Source organism: Carcharodon carcharias, chromosome 9 (assembly GCF_017639515.1).
Source record: "Carcharodon carcharias isolate sCarCar2 chromosome 9, sCarCar2.pri, whole genome shotgun sequence".
In the NCBI taxonomy this organism is placed as follows: domain Eukaryota; kingdom Metazoa; phylum Chordata; class Chondrichthyes; order Lamniformes; family Lamnidae; genus Carcharodon; species Carcharodon carcharias.
Window position 1 is genome coordinate 6,034,406 of NC_054475.1, and position 24,973 is coordinate 6,059,378.

General features: G+C 41.3%; 1 protein-coding gene across 7 annotated transcripts in view; it reads left to right on the top strand.

Moving 5' to 3' along the window:
- Window positions 1-24,973, top strand: part of LOC121282105 (AMP deaminase 2-like) — a 153,571-nt gene that overhangs the window by 73,163 nt on the left and 55,435 nt on the right. For 6 of the 7 annotated variants that reach the window (XM_041195575.1, XM_041195572.1, XM_041195577.1 and 3 more), the window contains 3 exons: window positions 16,370-16,503; window positions 21,142-21,272; window positions 24,798-24,866. In XM_041195575.1, the coding sequence (XP_041051509.1) occupies window positions 16,370-16,503; window positions 21,142-21,272; window positions 24,798-24,866 (334 nt within the window). The remainder of the gene's footprint in view (window positions 1-16,369; window positions 16,504-21,141; window positions 21,273-24,797; window positions 24,867-24,973) is intronic. The other variant, XM_041195573.1, reaches the window with a different exon arrangement.

The following is a 24,973-nucleotide window of genomic DNA, read 5'->3' on the forward strand; positions in this document are numbered from 1 at the left end:
CGAAGCCATTCATTTACTCCTATGGATAGTGTTGGAAGTAGCTAAGAATGAAGCAGAAAGAGACCCAAATCTTGTTAGACTCTGCTAAACGGCACGTCCAACAAATGCAGATCAGCAACGAACAGAACCAGTAGAATGTTGAACTACATAATGGTAGAACATAAACCAGAGAGAGTCCTCCAACTATCGAGAGGTCTGAATCAGACAACATTTTGAGCTCTGTTCTTGCTGCTGTGAGACACATTTTATTTGCAGATTGCTTGAATCCGCAATTCCGCAAATACTTAAGTTCCTAAACAAAAACAGAATTACCTGGAAAAACTCAGCAGGTCTGGCAGCATCGGCGGAGAAGAAAAGAGTTGACGTTTCGAGTCCTCATGACCCTTCTCCAGCATCTGCAGTTTTTTTGTTTTTTGTTTTTGTTTTTGTTTTTGTACTTAAGTTCCTGTTAGTCAGCCTTAATGCAGAGAGTCATCACTGCTCATTTACGTTTCACAGTGGTCCATTCCTGATTCATTGGTGGAGACCTAAAAGGAGATACAGCTAAATCAACAAAGGAGGTGGAGTAAAGAACTTTTAAAACTAAGGGCCTCGAAATTATTCTAAAATATAGCACATTAAAAAAAAGCCATTGTCTGCTTTCCCATTTTTAAATGTTTTGAATCACTGACAAATCTAGTCATGGTTTTCAGGCTGCAAGCAATGCAGAGAGGAGCCAGGAGGTTGACCCCTGATCTCAGGCGGTTTGAGTTAAGAGAAAATAATAGACTTTTGAGCCTTGGAAGGAGATGAGATATTTGCGAGGTGATCATAGAGCAGTATAAAAGCAAAATGTGAAATAGCACTTTAAGTTGTGAAATTAGGAAATGAGGACATAGGTTCAAGCTAAAAAGTAACCTTAGGACTGATAGTGGGAAGTAGTTCTTCATGTAGAGAGTGATCATCACTTGAAATGGACTTCTTGGTAGAATAGTGACTACAAAAATGCAATGCATTTTGGAAACATTTTAGAGACTGCAATTAGGGACATTGTAGGGTGATTCTGGATGGGTGAACTGCTATGGCCCTAATGGTCTTCCTCATTCGTGATATCTCTGCTTTTCCTCTTTTCCCACCCCCTTCTCTGCTGCCCTACAATTTGAATGACTGATGTGCCAACATTCACTGGGGCCACATGTAATGAATGGGTACTTGGGTGAGGAGTGCTGTTACATTAGGAAAAGTACCTCTTGATTTGCTGCTTTTTTAGGAGAGGAAGAAAGCAGTGGAATAAGTGGAAGATAAAAAAAAGGTTGGAGAGTTTACATAATTGGGTTTGTAACACCTTTAGAATTTGTTCCATTGAAATTCAGCCAAATATGATACAATCAGAAAACTAGATATTCTATTACTATTACATGTTTTCACTTTGCTATCAAATATTTGGTATATACTTTGGGTCATGTTAAGTCATCTGTTAGATAATGTAGTATACTCAAAGCCGATACCATGCATGCAGTAAAATGTACAACAAACTTGATGTTTGTAACTGTTTTTGAGATTGGGATGCGAAGACAGAGGTTTTCTTTTCCTCTCCAACATTTGTTACAACTACACTGCTATTTTTCTGCGATAATACCAATTTTTTTTTTTGGTGCCCCATTTAACTGTGCGAACCTTTGACTTGAGTAAAAGTACAAGTTTCCACCAGTCACTTAGAATGCTTATAGTTCCAATCTGATAATTACATTTTTAACGTTTCAACTTGCTTAAATAATTCATTAAACAATAGATGGCTTTTCAAATTACTGATGTCCACATGATAAATTTTCATGGTTGGGTATGAAAGCTACTGTGTATTAGGAATGCAAATGTCCCTAAGACTTTAAATTTATTTTTTACGTATCGACATTTACTTCCTATAAGTAAACATGTTTTGAGAAAAATAATTTACTTGCAGCCAAACCATCCCCATATGGAACATTGCTAATTTGTTGTGACTCACATTAGCTGCTAAATGAGTATTTTTAGGTGCAGAGACAACAATATAAGCAGGTTAACAATTTAAAATACAGACAAAAGTGAAACATAACAGTTGGCTCTCAATCTAATTTGGATATCTGGAGGCATTAACATTTTCTGATGAAGTATTTTTTTCCCACTCTAGGCATTATTTGGAAACCTGTATTGTTTTTATTATTTTACCAATGCCACTTTAAAATTTTCAGTTGCATGACATGCCCCTTCCTTCCAGCCTTATATCTTTCCTGCCCTGGTATTTTTATGATTTGTTAATTTCATCCCTGAGATTAGTGATCAAACACTGAAAGTTTAGAATCAGTGTTGTGGGCTTGGAATATTCACTTTTGAGATTGTAGTTTATATTTTAAATTAGCTGTTAAATCTCTGCAATGCCGAACAGTGATTTGCTGCATGGAACTATTAGCTATAAGTTATTGGCTAAGTGCTAAGTAAATGATGAAATTGTGATCCTATCAAACTGAGCAGATTGTTGGTGAGATTAGAGTAATATTTCAAAACTGCCCGTTTTGTAACGGGAGCAGTTTTCCATGATGTGGAAAATGTTTGATCAAATGGATCAGGTATCTTACTAACTAAGAGATAAAAACAAAAAACTGCGGATGCTGGAAATCCAAAACAGAATTACCTGGAAAACTCAGCAGGTCTGGCAGTTTGGCAGAGAAGAAAAGAGTTGACGTTTCGAGTCCTCATGACCCTTCAGGTTCTGCTGAAGGGTCATGAGGACTCGAAACGTCAACTCTTTTCTTCTCTGCCGATGCTGCCAGACCTGCTGAGTTTTTCCAGGTAATTCTGTTTTTATCTTACTAACTAAATCTGCTTTCAGACTTGGAATACAATTCTTCTAATTTTTAAGCTCTATCTTATCAGAAGATCAAAAGTTGGAAGATATCACTTATGTAAAACAGACAATGTAATCATGAATAGATACGTTACTGCTGAATATTGTACTTTTTTATGTTGGGAGATTCTGAAATATATGGAGAGTAATATTGAATATTTGCTTGCTTTCCTTTCCAATCCTCATGGTAATCTGTCATCCAGACTAGCAGGGCAACGTAACCTATTTCTATGGAAAGTGATCAAGTTGCTGGACTGTATTGGTTACAGTATTTACTGCATACCTTTGTTTTGAAATGTCATCTGTACTGACTGACACTGTAGTTTGATAACCCATTTAAATTGACTGGATTAACAGAAATTTCCCACTTGGAAAGAAGCTGATTTGTCTGTAGTCGGTTTATCTGTTGAGCCTTGGAGTGGCATTGTTTCCAGGCACAGTGGAGATCTGGCAGTCTCTGCATGAGAAAGAGTTAATAGAAATGAAGAATGCGCAAAGAGATGATCCCAAATTGATTGTGATGCTTGATAAATAGGAGGAAGCTTGTTAGTGATTTAAGAAACAATCCTACTATTGTTCAGCTTGGAAGAGTAACCAATTTGAATTTAGGCAGAAGGTTACATTAACTGCAACACCCATTTGTCAACATAATTCATTGCAGATTATTCAAACTCTCAATTCATCAATTATTTCAGTTCCTGAAGTTGTCAACCTCGACACAGAGAGCCATAACTGGGCCGCCTGGGCTGTCTTGAGGAAGCAAAAGGTATGAGGAACTGACCACTTTGAGAATCAGTTTCAAAAGTACTCATACTCATTCTAGTGTGGTAATTTGATAAAGGGAATATTTGCTTCCCACAGATACATAACTTCTGGATACCACACAAGAAGAGCATCCGTCCTGTTGTACCTGTGCTGGCTCTTTGACAGACTTAATCCAATTAGTCCTGCATCTTTCTCTGCTCTTTCCCCATTTCTCAGCAAATCTTTCCCTCAAGCTTACATTCAGTTCTTTTTTTGAAAGTTAGCTTAGTATCCGCTTACACCACTCTTTCAGGGAGTGCGTTGAGTGTTGGATTTTCAATACCATGCTAATGAATCGATTTATCTTATTTATTAACCTATTGAGGCAAACCATTTTGAGAATATAAAAGTTATCTTGTAAAATTGACCTTGAAAGCTTCGAGAAAATCCTTCAGTCTTGTTTCAATAACATTGTGTATGCTATTGAATTACTATCTGCATCACAGCTGTCCTTAGTGTCTTGCATTTTGGACATTTATTTTTAATAAGACTGGAAACTTTTGTCAGCCTATGGTCAGGGATTGACTCAGAGCATCAAAGAGGAAACCTCTGTGCCTTGCACGACACAATTCAGATGTCTATATCAAGTTGTGTACGATTCTTACCATCTCTTACCTTTTGCAGGTTTATCTTTTCTAACATTGCGCACTGAGTCAGACGAGATGTTGTTTATAGGGTAGAAGTGATAAATGTTGAAACATGAAATATATTGACCCAAATTAAAGCTGATTTCTATTCGGTGGTTAATTTCTACAGAAGTTCCAGACATGTGTGACGTGTAGTGATGACACTTGTAAAATAGTGCCGAAAGTCTGTCTTGTTGCTAATAATGACAAAGCTCTTTTTAACTTAGAATTTTCAGTAAATTATTGATGCACATTTTCAGTCTTGCCAACATATAAATGTAAAAATGTTTATGTATCCCATATGGCTCAAACAAGTTTAAAAACCTTCATGTGTGCATGTTCTTTCACTCTCTGTCTCCCTTTCACTCATGCCATCTTTCTCCTGTCTTTCTTTCTCACTTTTTTTGTAACCAACCTCTCTTCTTTCTCCTATATGACTGTCATACTGTACTGTAATTTTATATCTTAATTTCAGTAAAGGCTAGGATATGTATACCAAGTGGAGTTAGTGTGCCAGGGCATGGCGGTAGAAAGGCAGCAGACTCTCTTAGACTTGCTTAGACATGGGTAGAGAGAGTAGATCTTGTCTGTGCCACCAGTGGTGAAAGTTGTATGGACTGCATGAGTAAGAGCAGTAGTCCAGAGCCATTTGAGACGGTCTCTGGAATCTTGCAGCATTTGAGTTAATATCTGATATCCAAAGGACTGATGCTTTGGGGCACTGGAGGAAGAAAGCCTGTGGCTGGTGTCAAGGAAGGAGGTGAGTCTATGGTTTAGGCAGCACTTGGATGGAATCTGTTGCCTGCACTCACAGCAGGGTTTCTGATTTGGCATCACACTGAGGTAGGGAGGATTCTAGCAATGTTTGAGGAAGTGAGTTTTTAAAGTAGTAGAATTGGGGACTGGGACACAGTGGTAGATTGTCTCTCCACCTGTTTCCCCCCCAGGACAGACTGACAGAGTTGAGCTCAGGCTAGAATGTACTCAGTCAGAGAGTATGGAATGGGAGGGTAGAGGGAAAGTGTGCAGCTTCGGTCACAGCTCGAAACATAGAGTCAGTCCTGCCATGGACTGGACAGAATTGTGTCTGGGCCTGGGGGCAGAATTGTGCCTGGGACAATTCAGAGGTGCAGCACTTTCGAGAGATATGTTGTAGACTTATATAGGTGAATTGATTGAGCTCTTAATGTAAAGTTTGAGAACTCTCAATTTCATTTTGTAATGAAGAGATCCAAGCTACCCTGTGAAGATTGAATCTATTATATTATGCTGTGCTTTTTTATTCACACAGTCCACACCCTGCAAACTAACGACAGCCCCACCTCCTTGATGGTGCACCTCCTGGTTGACTGCAATCTGTTAATAGTGAAAATCTTAAAACTACATTTTAACGCAGAAAACCAAGATTTTATTAATAGTGAGCCATTATTTAATAGGAACAAATGTTATAAATCAAACTTTGGAAATCGCAATTTGATAAGAGGCATTTTGATGTAGAAAATGACATGGAAACCAATAGGGTATTATTACCTATAGTGTATTAACAGCTTGTGCTTAAAGTAGCTTCCACTCATTTCCCTTTGTTCTGGGTTTAAATATACATTGAAATTGTGAACACAACTGCTGCCTTTTTACTGTATTCTGCATCACTCCCATTGCATTTTAATTTAGTTTATGATTTCATTCAATGTATTCTATTTTTTCAATTTTCCTATAGTTATAGTAAACATCTGGTTGCTGTACTAGCCAAAATTTAATAAATACTGTAAGCTCATCTGAGATGAGAGGGATGAATTTTGTCAGCTCTGAGTGATTTGATTTTTTTGTTTTATGTTACTTGATAACCTTTAACATTGTTTTTATGTTTTTCATATATGCTATACTTTGAGTCCATTGTAAAAGTATCAATCACTTTTGTCTCCTTCCTGGGTGGGCACACTTTGTACAGGCAAGAGAATGGGCCTAGCCCAAGCCTTCGCCAGAGCTGCTTTCCTGATGGCCACAATAGCACCAGACACTGGTTTGGCAATGTCCCTCTACCTTTTTCCTCTCCCCCTTTTAATAGAACACTTTCTCAAAATGGGGAATTTGGCAGACTTGAAGTTGAGTCATTTGTACACCTCACAGATGAAACCATTTGAAAATCTCCTTGGTGATGGTTTGTGGTGATGATGTTGGGTGCAGTCTAAGAAGTGCTTTGAATGCCAGTGAAATATTGCTTGAACTATGAGAAGTCTTTTTGTACCGAGACCATAGATTACAGAGTTAACCTGCCTATCAAAGCATGAACTGGTGTCAGCCTGTGCCTTTGATTCCTTTGCTTGGTGCAGGTGCTTCATTGTGACCAGTGACTTCTCATCAGCATTTTTACAATCAACAACGTATTACAAGAGACATCTCCCACAAAACTGTGCCAGTTAACCTGGTTTTCTTTTAGCAAGTACCTCAGCTGCTAACAAATCTAAAATGTTTTCAATGCAATTTATGGCACAAGCTTCTGTGAACAATCTTATCCAATTAATGGTCCATATTTTGGTCTCGGTATAATGGCAAGTTTAATGGCTCTCACTATAATTAAGATGGAATTCCTCCAGTAACTTGTTGTGAGGTAGGGATATTCCATGAATTGCGAGTTACAAGCTACTGAAAACTTCCGCCGTCCAAAAGCATCAGCTCGTCCCCCGTCTCCCTGTGAGTTTCATGAAATTGCTGCTTTTGCACATTAATTGTCCATTAACTTTGTCTAGTAAGTACTAGTTGTAACTCCCAAGATAAAGTATTTAATATTTACACAAGGCTGTAGCTGAACTCAGCTTCAGGTGCCTTGACACTTTGTCTTGTTGGCAGCAGGATCTCAAACACGTAGCTTTGTTGAAGACTTGCAAGAATTCTCTTGCTAAATATAGCTAGCCAGATCAATAATAAATGATTGCAGCTGCTGAATTGTGCCACTGCAGCAGGATATTGGCAGATGGTCTGTAGAGAGAGAGAAAGCAGAAGAACATTGGTGTATTTATTGCTGGCATGCAGCCTTCCTATCCTCAGAGCACCTTTTTCTCTCGGTTGCAGCCACATGTAAATGCAATTCAAAAAGTTGGCTGCAGTGTTGATGGGAATAATTTTTTCATGTAGCTGCGGAAAATAAATTATGTTGGAGGACAAAATGCTGGTGAGTGAATAGACTACTGGGCAAACAGGAATTATATGGGTGGAGATTTTTCAATAGCTCAGCTTAAGAGAATGTTGAATGGGGTGATAAGTCTTCAGATACATCAAATACCCATTATATGGCACAGAAAGAAGCCATTCAGCCCTTCTTTCCTGTGCCAATTCTTTGAAAGAGCTATCCAATTAGACCCCACCCCTCCCCTGCCTTTACCCCACACCCCTACAAATGTTTCCCCTTTTAAGTATTTATCCCCTTCCCTTTTGAGAGTTTCTATTCAGCCTCAAGTACCTCCACAAAATAAAAGTATTCTGTAATCTATCCACTAGTTGAAACTGAAGTGACACGGGGTGCTGTGAGTGCGCTTGCACGACAAAGTCGTGACCAGTGGCTATGCTGTTTTCTCTAGTTCTTGCTCTGACTCCAGCCTCCAGTGGATTTTTGTGACCATTCAGCTATCTGATCATCTCTGAAATTGAAGAATGGTTTTTCCTTGTGCAAGTTTAGCTGAAGCTGCTGGAACTGGTGTCCTCAGGGTTTTTGGCAATTGTCCTATTCATCTTAAAATAATAGACAAATCTACATCAAGCCTTTTCAAGGCGTAATTCTGATCTACTTTCTCCACCTTAATGGTTCAGAATGGCGAGTTCTTATTGTGTTAGACTTATCTGGACAGAATGCTATTCTTTAGGAAAATGGTTAAAATTCTATTCTGGAATCTGCCTGGCTGCAACCCAAGCTGCTGCTACCAGTTTATATTCACCATGAATGATGAGTCTATGTATGATACCCCATCGGTGCATAAAATGCAATGGGCAGAAGGTTATAAATGGGGGAAGATTACATACTTTCAAAATGTTAGCACGCTTTGTAACCTTCATCTTTTCATAGGATTATATAACTAAAGAAAGACTTGACAATTTGCAACACAAATACTGTTCAACAGCAGAAAAACTATCTACTTGTTGTAAAGTTTTCAGTCACTATTTTATAGCTTTTTTGTACTCCAAACAGCAGCTGAAGATTTCTGCTAAGTCAAATATAAAAACAAGCAGACATTTTTAGATGATTAAGTTGCTTGTTTAGTGTTTATCACATCAAGTAAATAAATTTTGCACCCTCTGGGAATTCCTTGAGTTCTTGTGAATCTAAAGAGTTCATGCTACTCTGATATTTGTGATGATCATATCAGCATGAATTCCTTTGTAATCTTTTAATGCATTTATTAACCCATTTGGTTAATGAATGTCTTAAAGCAGCATGCAGTTTCATAAGAATACATTTAACCTAATTAGTTGCAAATATTGCTGACAGCAATTGCAACCCACAAGTGGGATTAAGTCCTCGAAAAGGCAGGTTATGTATAATGGCAAGAATTGATAGGCTGGTGAGCTGATCACCAATTCCACTTGTAATGCTGTTGGTTAATCAAGGTTATGAATTAATGTAAAATGTTGAAGAATTATCAAAAAACAGCTATACTGTATCACAGTTTTACTCCCGAGCTTCTGTCCCTGCTCCTGTACAGGAGGTTGATTAACATCGGCAGTGAAGTAAAACCCATTTGGAAAATATTTACCAATGATGTTTTATTGCCCCCAATGAGGAATTAGATGTGGGCCATGTTTTTAAAAATAAAGTGGCATGCCTTCCATTCCTCTTCTCTATTCTTGAGAGTGCTCATTTATGCTGGATGTAGTTCCATGGATAGCAGCCAGCAGTCCTTTAGCAAGGATAAGCCCAGACAATGAATGTTGGAACGGTTTGGATGATGGGGTACGGATCAGAAAGTCAGGGTAGCTAGTGTTCATTTCTACAGATATGTGCACACCAGCAGAATGCAATAGACACATCAGTTGCCTTTTCTGTGTTTCATTTTTCGCAGCGGCAATGAGGCCAATTTTGGTGCTATTACTGTCATTCTGGTCTGGTCCTTTTCTTCATATGGTTCATCAACTGATCGTATTTAATGTCCTGAATATGTTTATTTACTAGCTACTGCTGTATTTCCCTTTCTGCTCCCAAATTCTGATAACAGTAGGACACTTCAGATTCAGGCGCATGTGAGGCGAGGAATAGTAAGATAGCATTCCAGGGCAAGATAAGACACCCTTGTCATTTAGACTTACTGATATCACTTCAGTAGAACTTTGGTCTTATTAATTTATCTCTTTCAATCATTGGGCGCACGTTTGATGAAAAATGTTTCATTTCATTTTGAACACTTGATAATACGTGAATATTTTTCACTCTTAAAGTTAAAAAGAGAGACTTGTAATTACATTGTGCCTTTCGTGACCATCGGACGACTCAAAGTGCACTACAGGCAATGAACTGTAGACATGGTTGTATGAAATGCAACAATCAATTTGCACACAGCAAGCTCCCACAAACACCAATGTGATAATTATCAAGTCATCAGTTTTTGTGATGTTGACTGAGGGATAAACATTGGCTAAGACATCAGGGATAATTTGCCTGCTCTTCTTCAAAATAATGCCATCTGTGAGGGTAGATAGGGCCTCTGTTTATCATTTCATCCAAAAGAAGGTACCTCTGATAGAACATAACTCTCTCAGTACTGCACTGGAGTGTCAGCGTTGATTTCTCTTGTGCACAAGTCCAGTGGGATTTGAACCCACAACGCTATGATTCAGAAGATAGAGTGCAACTAAAAGACATGCAGTGTTTAAAGATGCACCACTTTGTCCAAAGCGACCTATATATGGTAAATAAAAACAAAAAACTGCGGATGCTGGAAATCCAAAACAAAAACAGAATTACCTGGAAAAACTCAGCAGGTCTGGCAGCATCGGCGGAGAAGAAAAGAGTTGACGTTTCGAGTCCTCATGACCCTTCGACAGAACTAGGTAAATCCCAGGAAGGGGTGAAATATGAGCTGGTTTAAGGTTTGGGGCGGGGGGGGGGTGGGGAGGGGTGTGGTTGTAGGGACAAGCAAGCAGTGATAGAAGCAGATCATCAAAAGATGTCACAGACAACAGAACAAAAGAACACATAGGTGTCGAAGTTGGTGATATTATCTAAACGAATGTGCTAATTAAGAATGGATGGTAGGGCACTCAAGGTATAGGTCTAGTGGGGGTGGGGAGAGCATAAGAGATTTAAAAATATTTAAAAATAATAGAAATAGGTGGGGAAAAGAAAAATCTATATAATTTATTGGAAAAAAACAAAAGGAAGGGGGAAGAAACAGAAAGGGGGTGGGGATGGAGGAGGGAGTTCAAGACCTAAAGTTGTTGAACTCAATATTCAGTCCGGAAGGCTGTAAAGTGCCTAGTCGGAAGATGAGGTGTTGTTCCTCTAGTTTGCGTTGGGCTTCACTGGAACAATGCAGCAAGCCAAAGACAGACATGTGGGCAAGAGAGCAGGGTGGAGTGTTGAAATGGCAAGCGACAGGGAGGTTTGGGTCATTCTTGCGGACAGACTGCAGGTGTTCTGCAAAGCGGTCACCCAGTTTACGTGTGGTCTCTCCAATGTAGAGGAGACCACATTGGGAGCAACGAATGCAGTAGACTAAGTTGGGGGAAATACAAGTGAAATGTTGCTTCACTTGAAAGGAGTGTTTGGGCCCTTGAATGGTGAGGAGAGAGGAAGTGAAGGGGCAGGTGTTACATCTTGTGCGTGGGCATGGGGTAGTGCCATAGGTGGAGGTTGGGGAGTAGGGGGTGATGGAGGAGTGGACCAGGGTGTCCCAGAGGGAATGATCCCTGCGGAATGCCGACAGTGGGGGTGAAGGGAAGATGTGTTTGGTAGTGGCATCATGCTGGAGTTGGCGGAAATGGCGGAGGATGATCCTTTGAATGCGGAGGCTGGTGGGGTGATAAGTGAGGACAAGGTGGACCCTATCATGTTTCTGGGAGGGAGGAGAAGGCGTGAGGGCGGATGCACGGGAGATGGGCCGGACACGGTTGAGGGCCCTGTCAATGACCGTGGGTGGAAAACCTCGGTTAAGAAAGAAGGAGGACATGTCAGAGGAACCGCTTTTGAAGGTAGCATCATCGGAACAGATGTGACGGAGGCGAAGGAACTGAGAGAATGGAATGGAGTCCTTACAGGAAGCGGGGTGTGAGGAGCTGTAGTCAAGGTAGTGTGAGAGTCGGTAGGCTTGTAATGGATATTGGTGGACAGTCTATCACCAGAGATTGAGACAGCGAGGTCAAGGAAGGGAAGGGAAGTGTCAGAGATGAACCACGTGAAAATGATGGAGGGGTGGAGATTGGAAGCAAAATTAATAAATTTTTCCAAGTCCCGACGAGAGCACGAAGCAGCACTGAAGTAATCATCGATGTACCTGAGAAAGAGTTGTGGAAGGGGGCCGGAGTAGGACTGGAACAAGGAATGTTCCACATACCCCATAAAGAGACAGGCATAGCTGGGGCCCATGCGGGTACCCATATCCACACCTTTTATTTGGAGGAAGTGAGAGGAGTTGAAGGAGAAATTGTTCAGTGTGAGAACAAGTTCAGCCAGACGGAGGAGAGTAGTGGTGGATGGGGATTGTTTGGGCCCCTGTTCGAGGAAGAAGCTAAGGGCCCTCAGACCATCCTGGTTGGGGATGGAGGTGTAGAGGGATTGGACGTCCATGGTGAAGAGGAAGCGCTTGGGGCCAGGGAACTGGAAATTGTTGATGTGACGTAAGGTGTCAGAGGAATCACGGATGTAGGTGGGAAGGGACTGGACAAGGGGAGAGAGAAGGGAGTCAAGATAACGAGAAATGAGTTCTGTGGGGCAGGAGCAAGCTGAGACGATCGGTCTACCGGGACAGTTCTGTTTGTGGATTTTGGGAAGGAGGTAGAAGCGGGCCGTCCGAGGTTGGGCGACTATCAGGTTGGAAGCTGTGGGAGGAAGATCCCCAGAGGAGATGAGGTCAGTGACAGTCCTGGAAACAATGGCTTGATGTTCAGTGGTGGGGTCATGGTCCAGGGAGAGGTAGGAGGAAGTGTCTGTGAGTTGACGCTCAGCCTCCGCGAGGTAGAGGTCAGTGCGCCAGACAACAACAGCACCAACCTTGTCAGCGGGTTTGATGACGATGTCAGGGTTGGACCTGAGAGAATGGAGTGCAGTAAGTTCAGCGAGAGAGAGAGATTAGAATGGGTGAGAGGAGCAGAGAAATTGAGACGACTAATGTCGCACCGACGGTTCTCAATGAAAAGATCAAGAGAAGGTAAGAATCCAGAGGGAGGGGTCCAGGTGGAGGGAGAATATTGGAGGTGGGTGAACGGATCCGTTGAATGGGGAGAGGACTCCTGCCCAAAGAAGTGAGCCCGGAGATGAAGACGGCGGAAGAAGAGTTCAGCATTGTGCCGAGCCCGAAATTCATTAAGGTTCTGTCGAAGGGTCATGAGGACTCGAAACGTCAACTCTTTTCTTCTCCACCGATGCTGCCAGACCTGCTGAGAATTTCCAGGTAATTCTGTTTTTGTTTTGGATTTCCAGCATCCGCAGTTTTTTGTTTTTATCTCTGTGTTTAATTGACTGCCACTGCTCTTCAAGAAATGCCTACCTCCTTGAAGAAGCTCTGTTCATCTCTGCGACAAGATTTCCGTATCTCTCTTTTGCCTTGTTCACCTTCATTGCTTTCCATTTCTCTCCTGGTGCTTGACAAGGTGTTTACTAAAACCCACTTTCACAGCCATATCTCCTTTCTCAGTGGCTGTCTCCGTCTCCGAATTACCCCACGTGGATTTCAACTGAAATTCCACCCCTCGTGTTTCGAACCCACCCAGGATTACAGGTATTTCCGGGACATAAAACGTTTCTCGGACTGCTGTTCCCGTCGCATCCTGAGATCCACACTCAGTGCCATGCGCTGCCATATGAACACACTCAACCACTCCCTCCAGCAGCACCGCTGTACCCTTTTTCAAGGCTGCGCATGCTCCCAGTTTCATTTTATTCTTCGTCTCATCCGACGCCTCAACAAGAAACTTTTTCTCTTTCTCTCAAGTGCTAAGGAACGCAAGCTTCAACAACTCATCGACACCAACACCCAGCTAGGACCCTCCACCCCTGCCTGTCCCTCCGTCCCCACCCCATCTTCCAATCCCAGCCCCAGCCGTGTATTCACTATACCCCCTGACCTACCCTCTCCAATGCTGAACGTTCAGTGCTCAGCAAAGGACTTAGTTTCATACCCCTACGCCCTCACCTTAATGAATTTCGGGCTCGGCACGATGCTGAACTCTTCTTCCGCCATCTTCGTCTCCGGGCTCACTTCTTTGGGCAGGAGTCCTCTCCCCGTTCAACGGATCCTTTCACCCACCTCCAATATTCTCCCTCCACCTGGACCCCTCCCTCTGGATTCTTACCTTCTCTTGATCTTTTCATTGAGAACTGTCGGTGCGACATTAGTCGTCTCAATTTCTCTGCTCCTCTCACCCATTCTAATCTCTCTCTCTCTCGCTGAACTTACTGCACTCTATTCTCTCAGGTCCAACCCTGACATCGTCATCAAACCCGCTGACAAGGTTGGTGCTGTTGTTGTCTGGCGCACTGACCTCTACCTCGCGGAGGCTGAGCGTCAACTCACAGACACTTCCTCCTACCTCTCCCTGGACCATGACCCCACCACTGAACATCAAGCCATTGTTTCCAGGACTGTCACTGACCTCATCTCCTCTGGGGATCTTCCTCCCACAGCTTCCAACCTGATAGTCGCCCAACCTCGGACGGCCCGCTTCTACCTCCTTCCCAAAATCCACAAACAGAACTGTCCCGGTAGACCGATCGTCTCAGCTTGCTCCTGCCCCACAGAACTCATTTCTCGTTATCTTGACTCCCTTCTCTCTCCCCTTGTCCAGTCCCTTCCCACCTACATCCGTGATTCCTCTGACACCTTACGTCACATCAACAATTTCCAGTTCCCTGGCCCCAACCGCTTCCTCTTCACCATGGACGTCCAATCCCTCTACACCTCCATCCCCAACCAGGATGGTCTGAGGGCCCTTAGCTTCTTCCTCGAACAGAGGCCCGAACAATCCCCATCCACCACTACTCTCCTCCATCTGGCTGAACTTGTTCTCACACTGAACAATTTCTCCTTTAACTCCTCTCACTTCCTCCAAATAAAAGGTGTGGCTATGGGTACCCACATGGGCCCTAGCTATGCCTGTCTCTTTATGGGGTATGTGGAACATTCCTTGTTCCAGTCCTACTCCGGCCCCCTTCCACAATTCTTTCTCCGGTACATCGATGATTACTTCGGTGTTGCTTCGTGCTCTCGTCGGGACTTGGAAAAATTTATTAATTTTGCTTCCAATCTCCACCCCTCCATCATTTTCACGTGGTCCATCTCTGACACTTCCCTTCCCTTCCTTGACCTCGCTGTCTCAATCTCTGGTGATAGACTGTCCACCAATATCCATTACAAGCCTACCGACTCCCACACTACCTTGATTACAGCTCCTCGCACCCCGCTTCCTGTAAGGACTCCATCCCATTCTCTCAGTTCCTTCGTCTCCGTCGTATCTGTTCCGATGATGCTACCTTCAAAAACAGTTCCTCTGACATGTCCTCCTTCTTTCTTAACCGAGGTTTTCCACCCACGGTCGTTGACAGGGCCCTCAACCGTGTCCGGCCCATCTCCCTCACGCCTTCTCCTCCCTCCCAGAAACATGATAGGGTCCCCCTTGTCCTCACTTATCACCCCACCAGCCTCCGCATTCAAAGGATCATCCTCCGCCATTTCCGCCAACTCCAGCATGATGCCACTACCAAACACATCTTCCCTTCACCCCCACTGTCGGCATTCCGCAGGGATCATTCCCTCTGGGACACCCTGGTCCACTCCTCCATCACCCCCTACTCCCCAACCTCCACCTATGGCACTACCCCATGCCCACACAAAAGATGTAACACCTGCCCCTTCACTTCCTCTCTCCTCACCATTCAAGGGCCCAAACACTCCTTTCAAGTGAAGCAACATTTCACTTGTATTTCCCCCAACTTAGTCTACTGCATTCGTTGCTCCCAATGTGGTCTCCTCTACATTGGAGAGACCAAACGTAAACTGGTTGACCGCTTTGCAGAACACCTGCGGCCTGTCCACAAGAATGACCCAAACCTCCCTGTCGCTTGCCATTTCAACACTCCACCCTACTCTCTTGCCCACATGTCTGTCCTTGGCTTGCTGCATTGTTCCAGTGAAGCCCAACGCAAACTAGAGGAACAACACCTCATCTTCCGACTAGGCACTTTACAGCCTTCCGGACTGAATATTGAGTTCAACAACTTTAGGTCTTGAACTCCCTCCTCCATCCCCACCCCCTTTCTATTTCTTCCCCCTTCCTTTTTTTTTCCAATAAATTATATAGATTTTTCTTTTTCCCACCTATTTCTATTATTTTTAAATATTTTTAAATCTTCTATGCTCCCCCCACCCCCACTAGAGCTATACCTTGAGTGCCCTACCATCCATTCTTAATTAGCACATTCGTTTAGATAATATCACCAACTTCGACACCTATGTGTTCTTTTGTTCTGTTTTCTGTGACATCTTTTGATGATCTTCTATCACTGCTTGTTTGTCCCTTCAACCACCACCACCACCTTAAACCAGCTTATATTTCACTTCTTCCTGGGATTCACCTAGTTCTGTCGAAGGGTCATGAGGACTCGAAACGTCAACTCTTTTCTTCTTCGCCGATGCTGCCAGACCTGCTGAGTTTTTCCTATATATGGTAATTGCTTGTCAACTACTGACGTGAAATTTTACTATTGGAGGCTATTTTAAAATCATCTGGTAAAGGAAGTGGTTACCTAGGTAATTTGAATGTGATGAATCAATGAAAAGATGTATTTTATTCATTATTTTAATTACATCCTTTTAATTTTTTCTTTGGAGTGGAGACACTGCTGTAAACCTTTGATCAAAATCTCTATTTTCTTACACAGATGTGCACAACAAGACAGGGACTCTGAAGCAAATTCATTGTTCTCAGTCACTTCCTGGAACCCCACTGTCTCTCAAATCTTTTCCTATTCATCTCCCTACATCCATGGATGGAAAGTATAAGGAGATCGCAGAGGTGAGTGATACCTTTCAGCAACCTAAACTTCTCTGATTTGAAGGTGGGCAGAGGTAATATTTTCATTAATCTGTTAATCTGTTTGTGTAAACAATATATTTCAAAAACTAATGGACAGATTTCAACTAAACTTGGTAAGCAAGGTATGGACCAAGGAGAAACTCATTAGCTTTTGGCGAAGATGCGGATCTTGGTCCTGGAATTTTTAAAAAAAGATCTGTTAACACTGTGAGATAGGGCAAATGGACTTTTTTTTTAGAATGTTGTGGATTGTCTCAGCTACTGTGGAGAATTTGTCAAAATGTGTGCAGAGTTTTCAGAGCAAGTTGTTTGATGTTGACTGGCCTGAAACCACCTCCATGCGATGGAAGTTATCAATAAGATTTATTTTTTCAGCTTTGTAGTTATAGAGCATCAACCAGGCAGGCCTGGTTGAAAAGCTACAAGGAGGAGCTGTAATTGTAATAACGTTAAGTTGACAGAGGGTGGTGGATGTATGTACTCTACTGAGTGCCCTCTTCACTTGTTCATTTATGTTTTCAGGACTAATTCTCTGGCATTTAGAAGCTGATTAACATTGAATTTTATTTCATGAATAGTAAAAGCTAGATCTGATTTTTAAATATGTTTTAATGTTTGAGTACTCTGTCCTATTTATTATTTGTGTTTTGTGCCCTTCTTTTCTGAACCTCCATGTGTGAATCCTCCAATCAGATTTCTGCTCTGCCAAAGTACTGAAAAGTTTCTTATCAAAGTCACAAGTCACATCCTTTGTAACTGTGACAGTGGTAAGCTATCCATCCTCATCCTTCTTGAGCTGATTGCAACATTTGATTCAGTTTACCACATCGTCCTCCTCTGAAGCCTCTCAACCATCGTCCAGTCATAGCCAGAGAATCTCCTGAAATAGCTTCTCTTCCTGCCCTTACATGGTTCTCTCTGGTGTCCTCCAAGGGTCTGTTCTTGCTCCCCCCCCCCCCCCGGCCTCCAATTTCTCAACTATATGCTGCCTTTTGGTGATATCATCTTAAAACTCAGCATTAATTTCCATATGCTGATGACTTTACTTCACCACCACCACCTCGCTCGATCCCTCTACTGTCTGTAATCTGCTTTTCCAACTTGCACTAATACATGAGATGAAATTTATGTAACTGAATATAGGGATGTCCAAAGCTATTGTCTTTGGTCCGTCCCACAAATTCTATTCCCTAGCCACCAACATCATGCTTCTGCTCCTCAGTTGTCTGAGGCTGAACCAGACTGTTCGCAACCTTGGTATTTGACTCTGAGATGAGCTTCCAACCGTGTATCAAAGCCATCACTAAGATCACCTGTTTCCACCTCCATAACATTACCCAACTCTGCCCTTGCCTTAGCTCACCTGGTGTTGAAATCCTCATCCAAGCCTTTGTTTACCTCTAGACTTGATGATTCCAGTGCACTGCTGGCTGGTCTCCCATCCCCACCTTCCATAAACTTAAGCTCATCCAAAACTCTGCTGGCTATATCCTAACTTGTACCAAGTCCTGATCATCTATTTCCCCTGTGCTTGCTGCCCTACATTGACACCCTGTTAAGCAATGCCTCAATTTTAAAATTCTCATTCTAGTTATCAAATCCTCTATGGTACCAGCCCTCCCTGTCTCTGTAATTGCCTCCATCCCTCCAAGATTAGTGGATTCCTCCAATTCTGGCCTTTATCTCTGATTTTAATTGCACCACCATTGGCATCCATGCGTTCAGGTGCTAAGGCTCCTAAGTCTAGAATCCCTTTTCTAAACCTTTCTGCCCCTCTGTCTCCTGAAAACCTGTCTGCTTGACCAAGCTTTTGGCCATCTGCCCTAATTTCTCCTTGCATTGCTTTCAATCAAGCTTTGTTTGATAACACTCTTGCAAAGGGCCCATGAATGTCTCACTATATTAACAGTGCTTTATAAACACAAGTTTATGTTTGTCATTCTCATTTTATAACTGAAGTATTTTTTTCAAATATCCTTAAAACGATTTTTGGCCCTGATTCAAGTAGCCTTATCCCACTGCCATCTACCAGACTGGCCATTACTTGCCAGATTGTTTCTAATTTGTTGCAGCTGTATTTGCGACTGGAATCATAACACATGGCTGTCGTGTTGGAAAAGGTGTATTTTACTGCTTGTGTTTGCATTTAATTAAATAGTTTTTGACGTAGAATCACTGTTGTCACTTTGACCAATGCAGGAGCTAATCTGTGAACAGCAAATTAGAAAAATTAACAATTTTTATGTTTTTGGTCATGATTTTGAAGGGGGAATGATGGTCTTAGGACATAGACTTTGCTACCCTTGAATCATACCAGGGATCTTGCTGAATGAGGAGACCCAGACCACCGTTTAATATTTCATCTGAAAAACCCCACTTCTGTCAACGTCTCTAATGGGTTTACGGAGATTTAGACAGTCCTGCAGGAACTGTTCAGTAATTGCATAAATGCAGTGCTATCTTCCACTCTGTACTTAAGTGGAGTGTCGCAGCTTAGGGTGGTCCTGCTTTCTTTTTCCTCTCTTTCAGCCTAATGCTTTATGACATATGTAATGGTTTCCTCTCTTTGTACTTTCCTTTGATCCCTCTACTTTCTCCCAGTAACATCTCCATCTCATCGCCATCTCAAGTCTTTGAGCTTGTCACCTTCGTATTTTACCGCACTTCCTCATTTTGATTCCCTTCATCCAGGCTTCTGCCTAGCCTGCAGCACCAACATTTCCCTTGTCTGTCACAAGTCCTTTTATAGCTGTTATTGAGTGCAGTACCCCAATGTGTCCTCTTTAACCTCAATGTGGCGTTGGATACTGGTGACATCCAGCTCTATCTCTCATCACCTTTCTTGATCCTTCTACCTTTGCATTACTTGGCTCTCTCTCTCTATCTCTCCGCCCCCCACACACACACCTTAAACCAGCTTATATTTCAACTCTTTCTTGGACTCGAACTCAAGTTCTGTCGAAGGGTCATGAGGACTCGAAACGTCAACTCTTTTCTTCTCCGCCGATGCTGCCAGACCTGCTGAGTTTTTCCAGGTAATTCTGTTTTTGTTTTGATAGTTAATCTTGATAGCTAAAACTACCTCAAGGTAGACATTGGAAAAACGAAAGCTGTCATCTTTGGATCCTGCCACAACCTCTGCACCATTGCCGCACACGTCATCCACCTCCCCAGCCACTATCTTGGACTGAGGCAGGCTGTTTGCAGCCTCAGCATCCTTTACAAACCTGAGCTCAATTTCCGATCCTCTTGCCTCTCCATCACAAAGAACTATCAATTTCAGCTTATCCAAAACTCTGTATCCTATTCTATCACCTCTGTCCTGGTTGAGTGACATTGCCATCTGGTTCTTCACTGTCTCAAATATAAAATACAAGCCAGTTGCTTCCTAAGAGACAGTAGAAGTTGTAGAGACAGAGGGGTCTAAGGGGAGAATCCCAAAGTGTACAGCCTAAGCTACTGAAAATATAGCCATGTACTGTGGCATTAAAATGGGCAGGGGGAACCTTGCAATTATAAGTTATCGGTTCGCACTTCCAACATTGCCACCTTTATTTAAAGGTTGAGGAGAAACAGCTACCAAACTGTGCATGCTACAAGATGCATCAACAAATTCTGAGCCATTGGAAGCAGAAACCTGTGTAAGGAAAAACTGATTCAAGAAAAAACTTCTGTTGCATGAAGGTCATTGTGTATCAGACATGTTATATGAAGCATTATGAGAAACTTTAGCACAGTTTGGTAGCTGTTTCTCCTCAACCTTTAAATAAAGGCGGCAATGTTGGAAGTGCGAACCGATAACTGGAAAGTTGCAAGGTTCCCTCCGCCCATTTTAATGCCACAGTATATGGCTATATTTTCAGTAGCTTAGGCTGAAGTAATAATAAGAAACTAATTTATGTATAGTGAGAATAAAAATATTGTAATTTACTGATTAAATTCTTACTCATCAAGTGATCCTCATATTTTGTATTCCCACCTGACCAAAGATTATAAGTACCATTGAACTATGCTGTTGTGCTTATTGATCTGTGTTTGTATAATGGTGAAAGTATCACTTTTTGATTTCCATATCATTGAATTCCTTAGTTCCATTATTCTTTCTATCGTCCGACAGTTAACTTACTTAAAATCTCAGCTTGATCACCATTATCTAACTTGTTTTTATTCTTTCGTGGGATGTAGGCATTGCTGGCTGGGCCAGCATTTATTGCCCATCCCTATTTGTCCTTGAGAAGCTGGTGGTGAGCTGCCTTCTTGAATCACTGCAGCCCTTGCCTCACCACCTCTCCTGTTCTTCTCAATGCTGGTCTCCAGGGGCAAACTTTGACCCTTATAGTTACGTTTATCAATGCCTAAAAAATGTTGATGCTTCAAAATGAATAAAGCATTTTCCCTAAACTTAAGTTTGTTGGCTCTAATTTCAACAAAGTCAATACTGCAGTAAATCGATTTTATGACCTTTTTGATGTGTGCAATGTGAGCCCATATCCACACCCTTCTTAAAATTATTCATATTCTGCATGAGTAATTATTATCCTCCTAGTTTCATGTGCATCTCGTATAGCACCAGAGAATTATTTTAAATTCTTCCTTGTTCTATATTTATTTACTTAGGAACTGTTCACCCGATCTCTGACAGAGAGTGACATGAGGACTGCTCCTTATGAATTTCCAGAAGAGAGTCCCATCGAACAACTGGAGGAGAGACGGCAACGGTTGGAACGCCAAATTAGCCAGGATGTGAGGTAAACTGAATTGCTAAACTCGAAATTTCGTACTTTTTTTTATTAGTTTGCTCTACTGGATAATATAAACAGCAAGAACCTTGTAGTTATTTGTCTTGCCGTCTGTGCCAACTAACTCAAAGATAATTAGGGACATGCATGTAAAAAATGTACATGTTGCAATAGTTCAGAGATTGGGATTAAAACACACGGGCAGAGTGGAAGGAATGGTGTACTGTGCCTGTCTTTAGTTTGTTATGACACAGCAGTTTGTAAAGGCTGAGTTATTTAAAATCCCAAAGGAAACTTTAAACAATTGTCGTAACCTATATTTTCAATTGATATGTTTTGAGCTCTAAATTCAAGAATAAGACCACCAGTTCGTGAGAGGTTTTATATCAAACTAAATGAGACATTTATTAATTTACAACAAATTAAACACATACACATGTCTCCAAATTACTACTATCATAACTTTTAACAAATTCCCAAATTAATCTCCACTAAGGCAAGAATAACCCATAGACTTTAAGTAGACACCAGGCAAAGCATTTTTACCTTATGAATTCAAAATGAGGTTCCTTTTCAATTTGGTTCTTTTGCAGATAGTTGTAGGCTTAGATCTTACATGCCTCTGACCTACACACACAAATTCCTCTCAGGTTATACCTAGCCTCCTCTTTGAATGCAAATTCTCATTTTATCACCAGGCCCTTTGAACTCCACCTCTTCTAACAATAAAACTCCTTTCATAGTACCAATTTTATTAGTAATATAAACATTGTTTGGTGTCTCCTAGCTAGGTGCAAGATTTCACTTCCACTCTTGAATGCTCTATTCAACAAAATGCAAATGTACCCTCTACCTCTGTTTATATCTCAAAACTGCTATACATCAAAACACCCAGACTAGCTGGCTTTAATCCAATTATCACACACACAGACTAAACCTCTATTTAAAAAAAAATCCAATAACATTACATACATTAATATCTCTTCCTGACAAGTTGTTCTATAACGGCTTAAGTCTTACATGGATTGGGAGATGAGGAATTGAATGAAATATGTATAACATCCAAAACCAGTTTGCTTGACACCTATTAGTTGATAATTATACTTTATACTAGCTAGTCAATTGAAGTTAATTGGCACAGCCCTACTAAATAATTCTGTTTTTCATTTTCCCTTTATTTATGGATCTTTTTAATGACTTTGATTTTTCGTTTGATCTCCACATGCCTTTAAATTACAATGTTAAGGTTTTTCAATGTAAATTATATTGTTAAGGTTAAGAAAAACAGGTGATTGGTATTAATTGTCTTTGAGCACATGTAAATAGGGGATTGATTTGATTTTGAAAGTTCCCTTTTACATTTTGTTTTAGCTGCAGTGCCCCACCAGGGACTGTCTCTCCCTTATTGATTCTTAGTTTACTTAGTTGATTTTGTTTCTTAAAAAGAGTATAAATAGGGGATAGCAAGCTGGGTCACTGAGTTGTGTGGGAGGATAGCTGTGAGACTGAACCAATGAATAAACTCAATAAAGAAAAGCTCTGTGTCTTGGTTTTGGCTTCACTAACTGACTTGGATCATTCTCGCATATACCCTCTGAATAAAAATCAAGCCTTTCAGAGATGATTGTGGAATACTTTTTGAAGTTCTCATTTAGTAATGGCTATTAATTTTGACTGTGAAATACACATCATCAGTCACGCACTAATGCTAAATGGAAAAGAAAAAGCTGACCAAGTCCTATCTCATCACATCGACAAATAGCAAGTCGGTTTACTTGTATAATCCCTTAGACTTTTCTGATGAAATGCACTGACTGATTATAATAGGACTTATGCACTTGTCAGCAAGGGAATACTAGTTGAAAAACTCAGTGTGATAAACAATAGGAGGTTTGACTGGGAATATGACCCAGCTGAGAGCACTGAAAGCAAAAATCATAATTTCCCTTTAGACACTTATTGCACAAGCTGATGTGTGTTGAAAATAACTTCATTATTTTGAATGTTACCGAACCTACTTGCTCCCTGTTTGCTTACCAAATGCGCACTCAGCGAAGTGGTATACGTTGGCTACAACAAGTGTAACAAAATGAAAATCCAAATCGGCAAAAAGATTTAATTGCCTTATGTATTGAAAACATGCCTTGGGCAAAGAATAAGATAACTGTGATTGGAGGCATAAGGTTCTTCTCCATATCTAAACCATATCTACATGCTTTCCCTTCGTTTTTGTATTCATCTTTCAGGCTGCCTTTTCTAATAAAGCCGCCATTATGAGTGGAGCCCAAACCTCAGCACCGTGTGGAAACCCCTTTTTCTTTACATGACCATCTTCAGGTGGCCCCGTATTGCTAAGTTAGAGCCTTCCTGGCAGAGTTATGGGTTCAAGTCTCCAGACTGCCTGTTGCTCAAACATGTCTCTCAGCTGGATGATTCTGTCAGCTCACAGTAGGGGAGCTAGGTTGACGGCAGAAGGAAAACCATGATGCTATGTCTCTCAAGGGACAAAACTGACAATGCCAAATGTTGTTCTTGTATTGCTGTGCCACAAAGCTGTATAGATGATGTTGGCATGGAGAAATAATAGTGAGCAGCTGTTTTGAAAATAGAGAAAAGAGTTAGGAAATTTGCTGGAGAAGGATTGAAATAGAGCTCTGCTTAGAAAAGGTTCAGAAAAAGCATTTATCTTTGTGCCATTGAAAATTTACCCTAAAGCCTCTTGACCATTAATCATAACACAGCATTTGTGGAACCATCATTCATGACCCTATTATTTGTAACTTAGATATTGTTTTCCTCTGGCTATTTAAGCTTAATGCATGTGGCCAGTAATAATATTGGTGCTAGAAGTAAGCATGTCATTGACTGGTCACATTTTAACAGTGTTTATGCATTGAAGTCAAAGCTATATAAGTTCCTATTTTAACAGAACTTAATGCTTAGATTTATATTTAGAACCAGGGTTTTCTTGACTCATGTCAGTTGTATCCATGTTGAACTCCTTGTTGCTATGTATTCCTGTTGCAAGGCTTCCCAGTGTTTTCACAGTAACGGTAGTGCTTTCACAGTAATGGTAATGAGTGATATGGAATTGAGAAACCCACTTGTTTAAAATCGTATTTTCATCACTTGTTTGTTTGTATGGCTGCCAGAGTTTAAGACTTGGTCAAACTGTTTAAGAATTGATAATCTGAAGAAAAATCATTTTTTTTTTGTCTTTGATTAAAAAGCTTCCCCATGTATCATCAACCATTTTAATCTGTATTGCGGTCTGCACAAACAACTAAAATGATTAGAACAGTTGTGCAAATACTCAAGAATACTCAGTGTGCAAACTTTAAAAAGTTTGTGGGGGCAGGGGCTGAGTCGAAAACTACTTTAAATGATTAAAATACTTTGTAATTCGGCACAGTTTATGAACTGCAGTTAGAAAATATGTTTGCCAATATCTGGATTAACTGGCTTGTTTTCTCTCTTCTCCATTTCCCCTTTCTCTCCTTGTATCTTTGCCTTGCTTCTGCCTGCCGTCCTCAGACTAGAACCAGAAATTTTACTCAGAGCCAAACAGGACTTCATGAAAATTGACAGCGCTACAGATCTACAGTGAGTCTTCCCGCACTCCCCGAAGGAGTGCTTCTTCCACATGGTACCAGTCGTGTATCTACAGAACTGTCATGGATGAACTCTGCTTTCTGTTCCTTTTTTGCCCT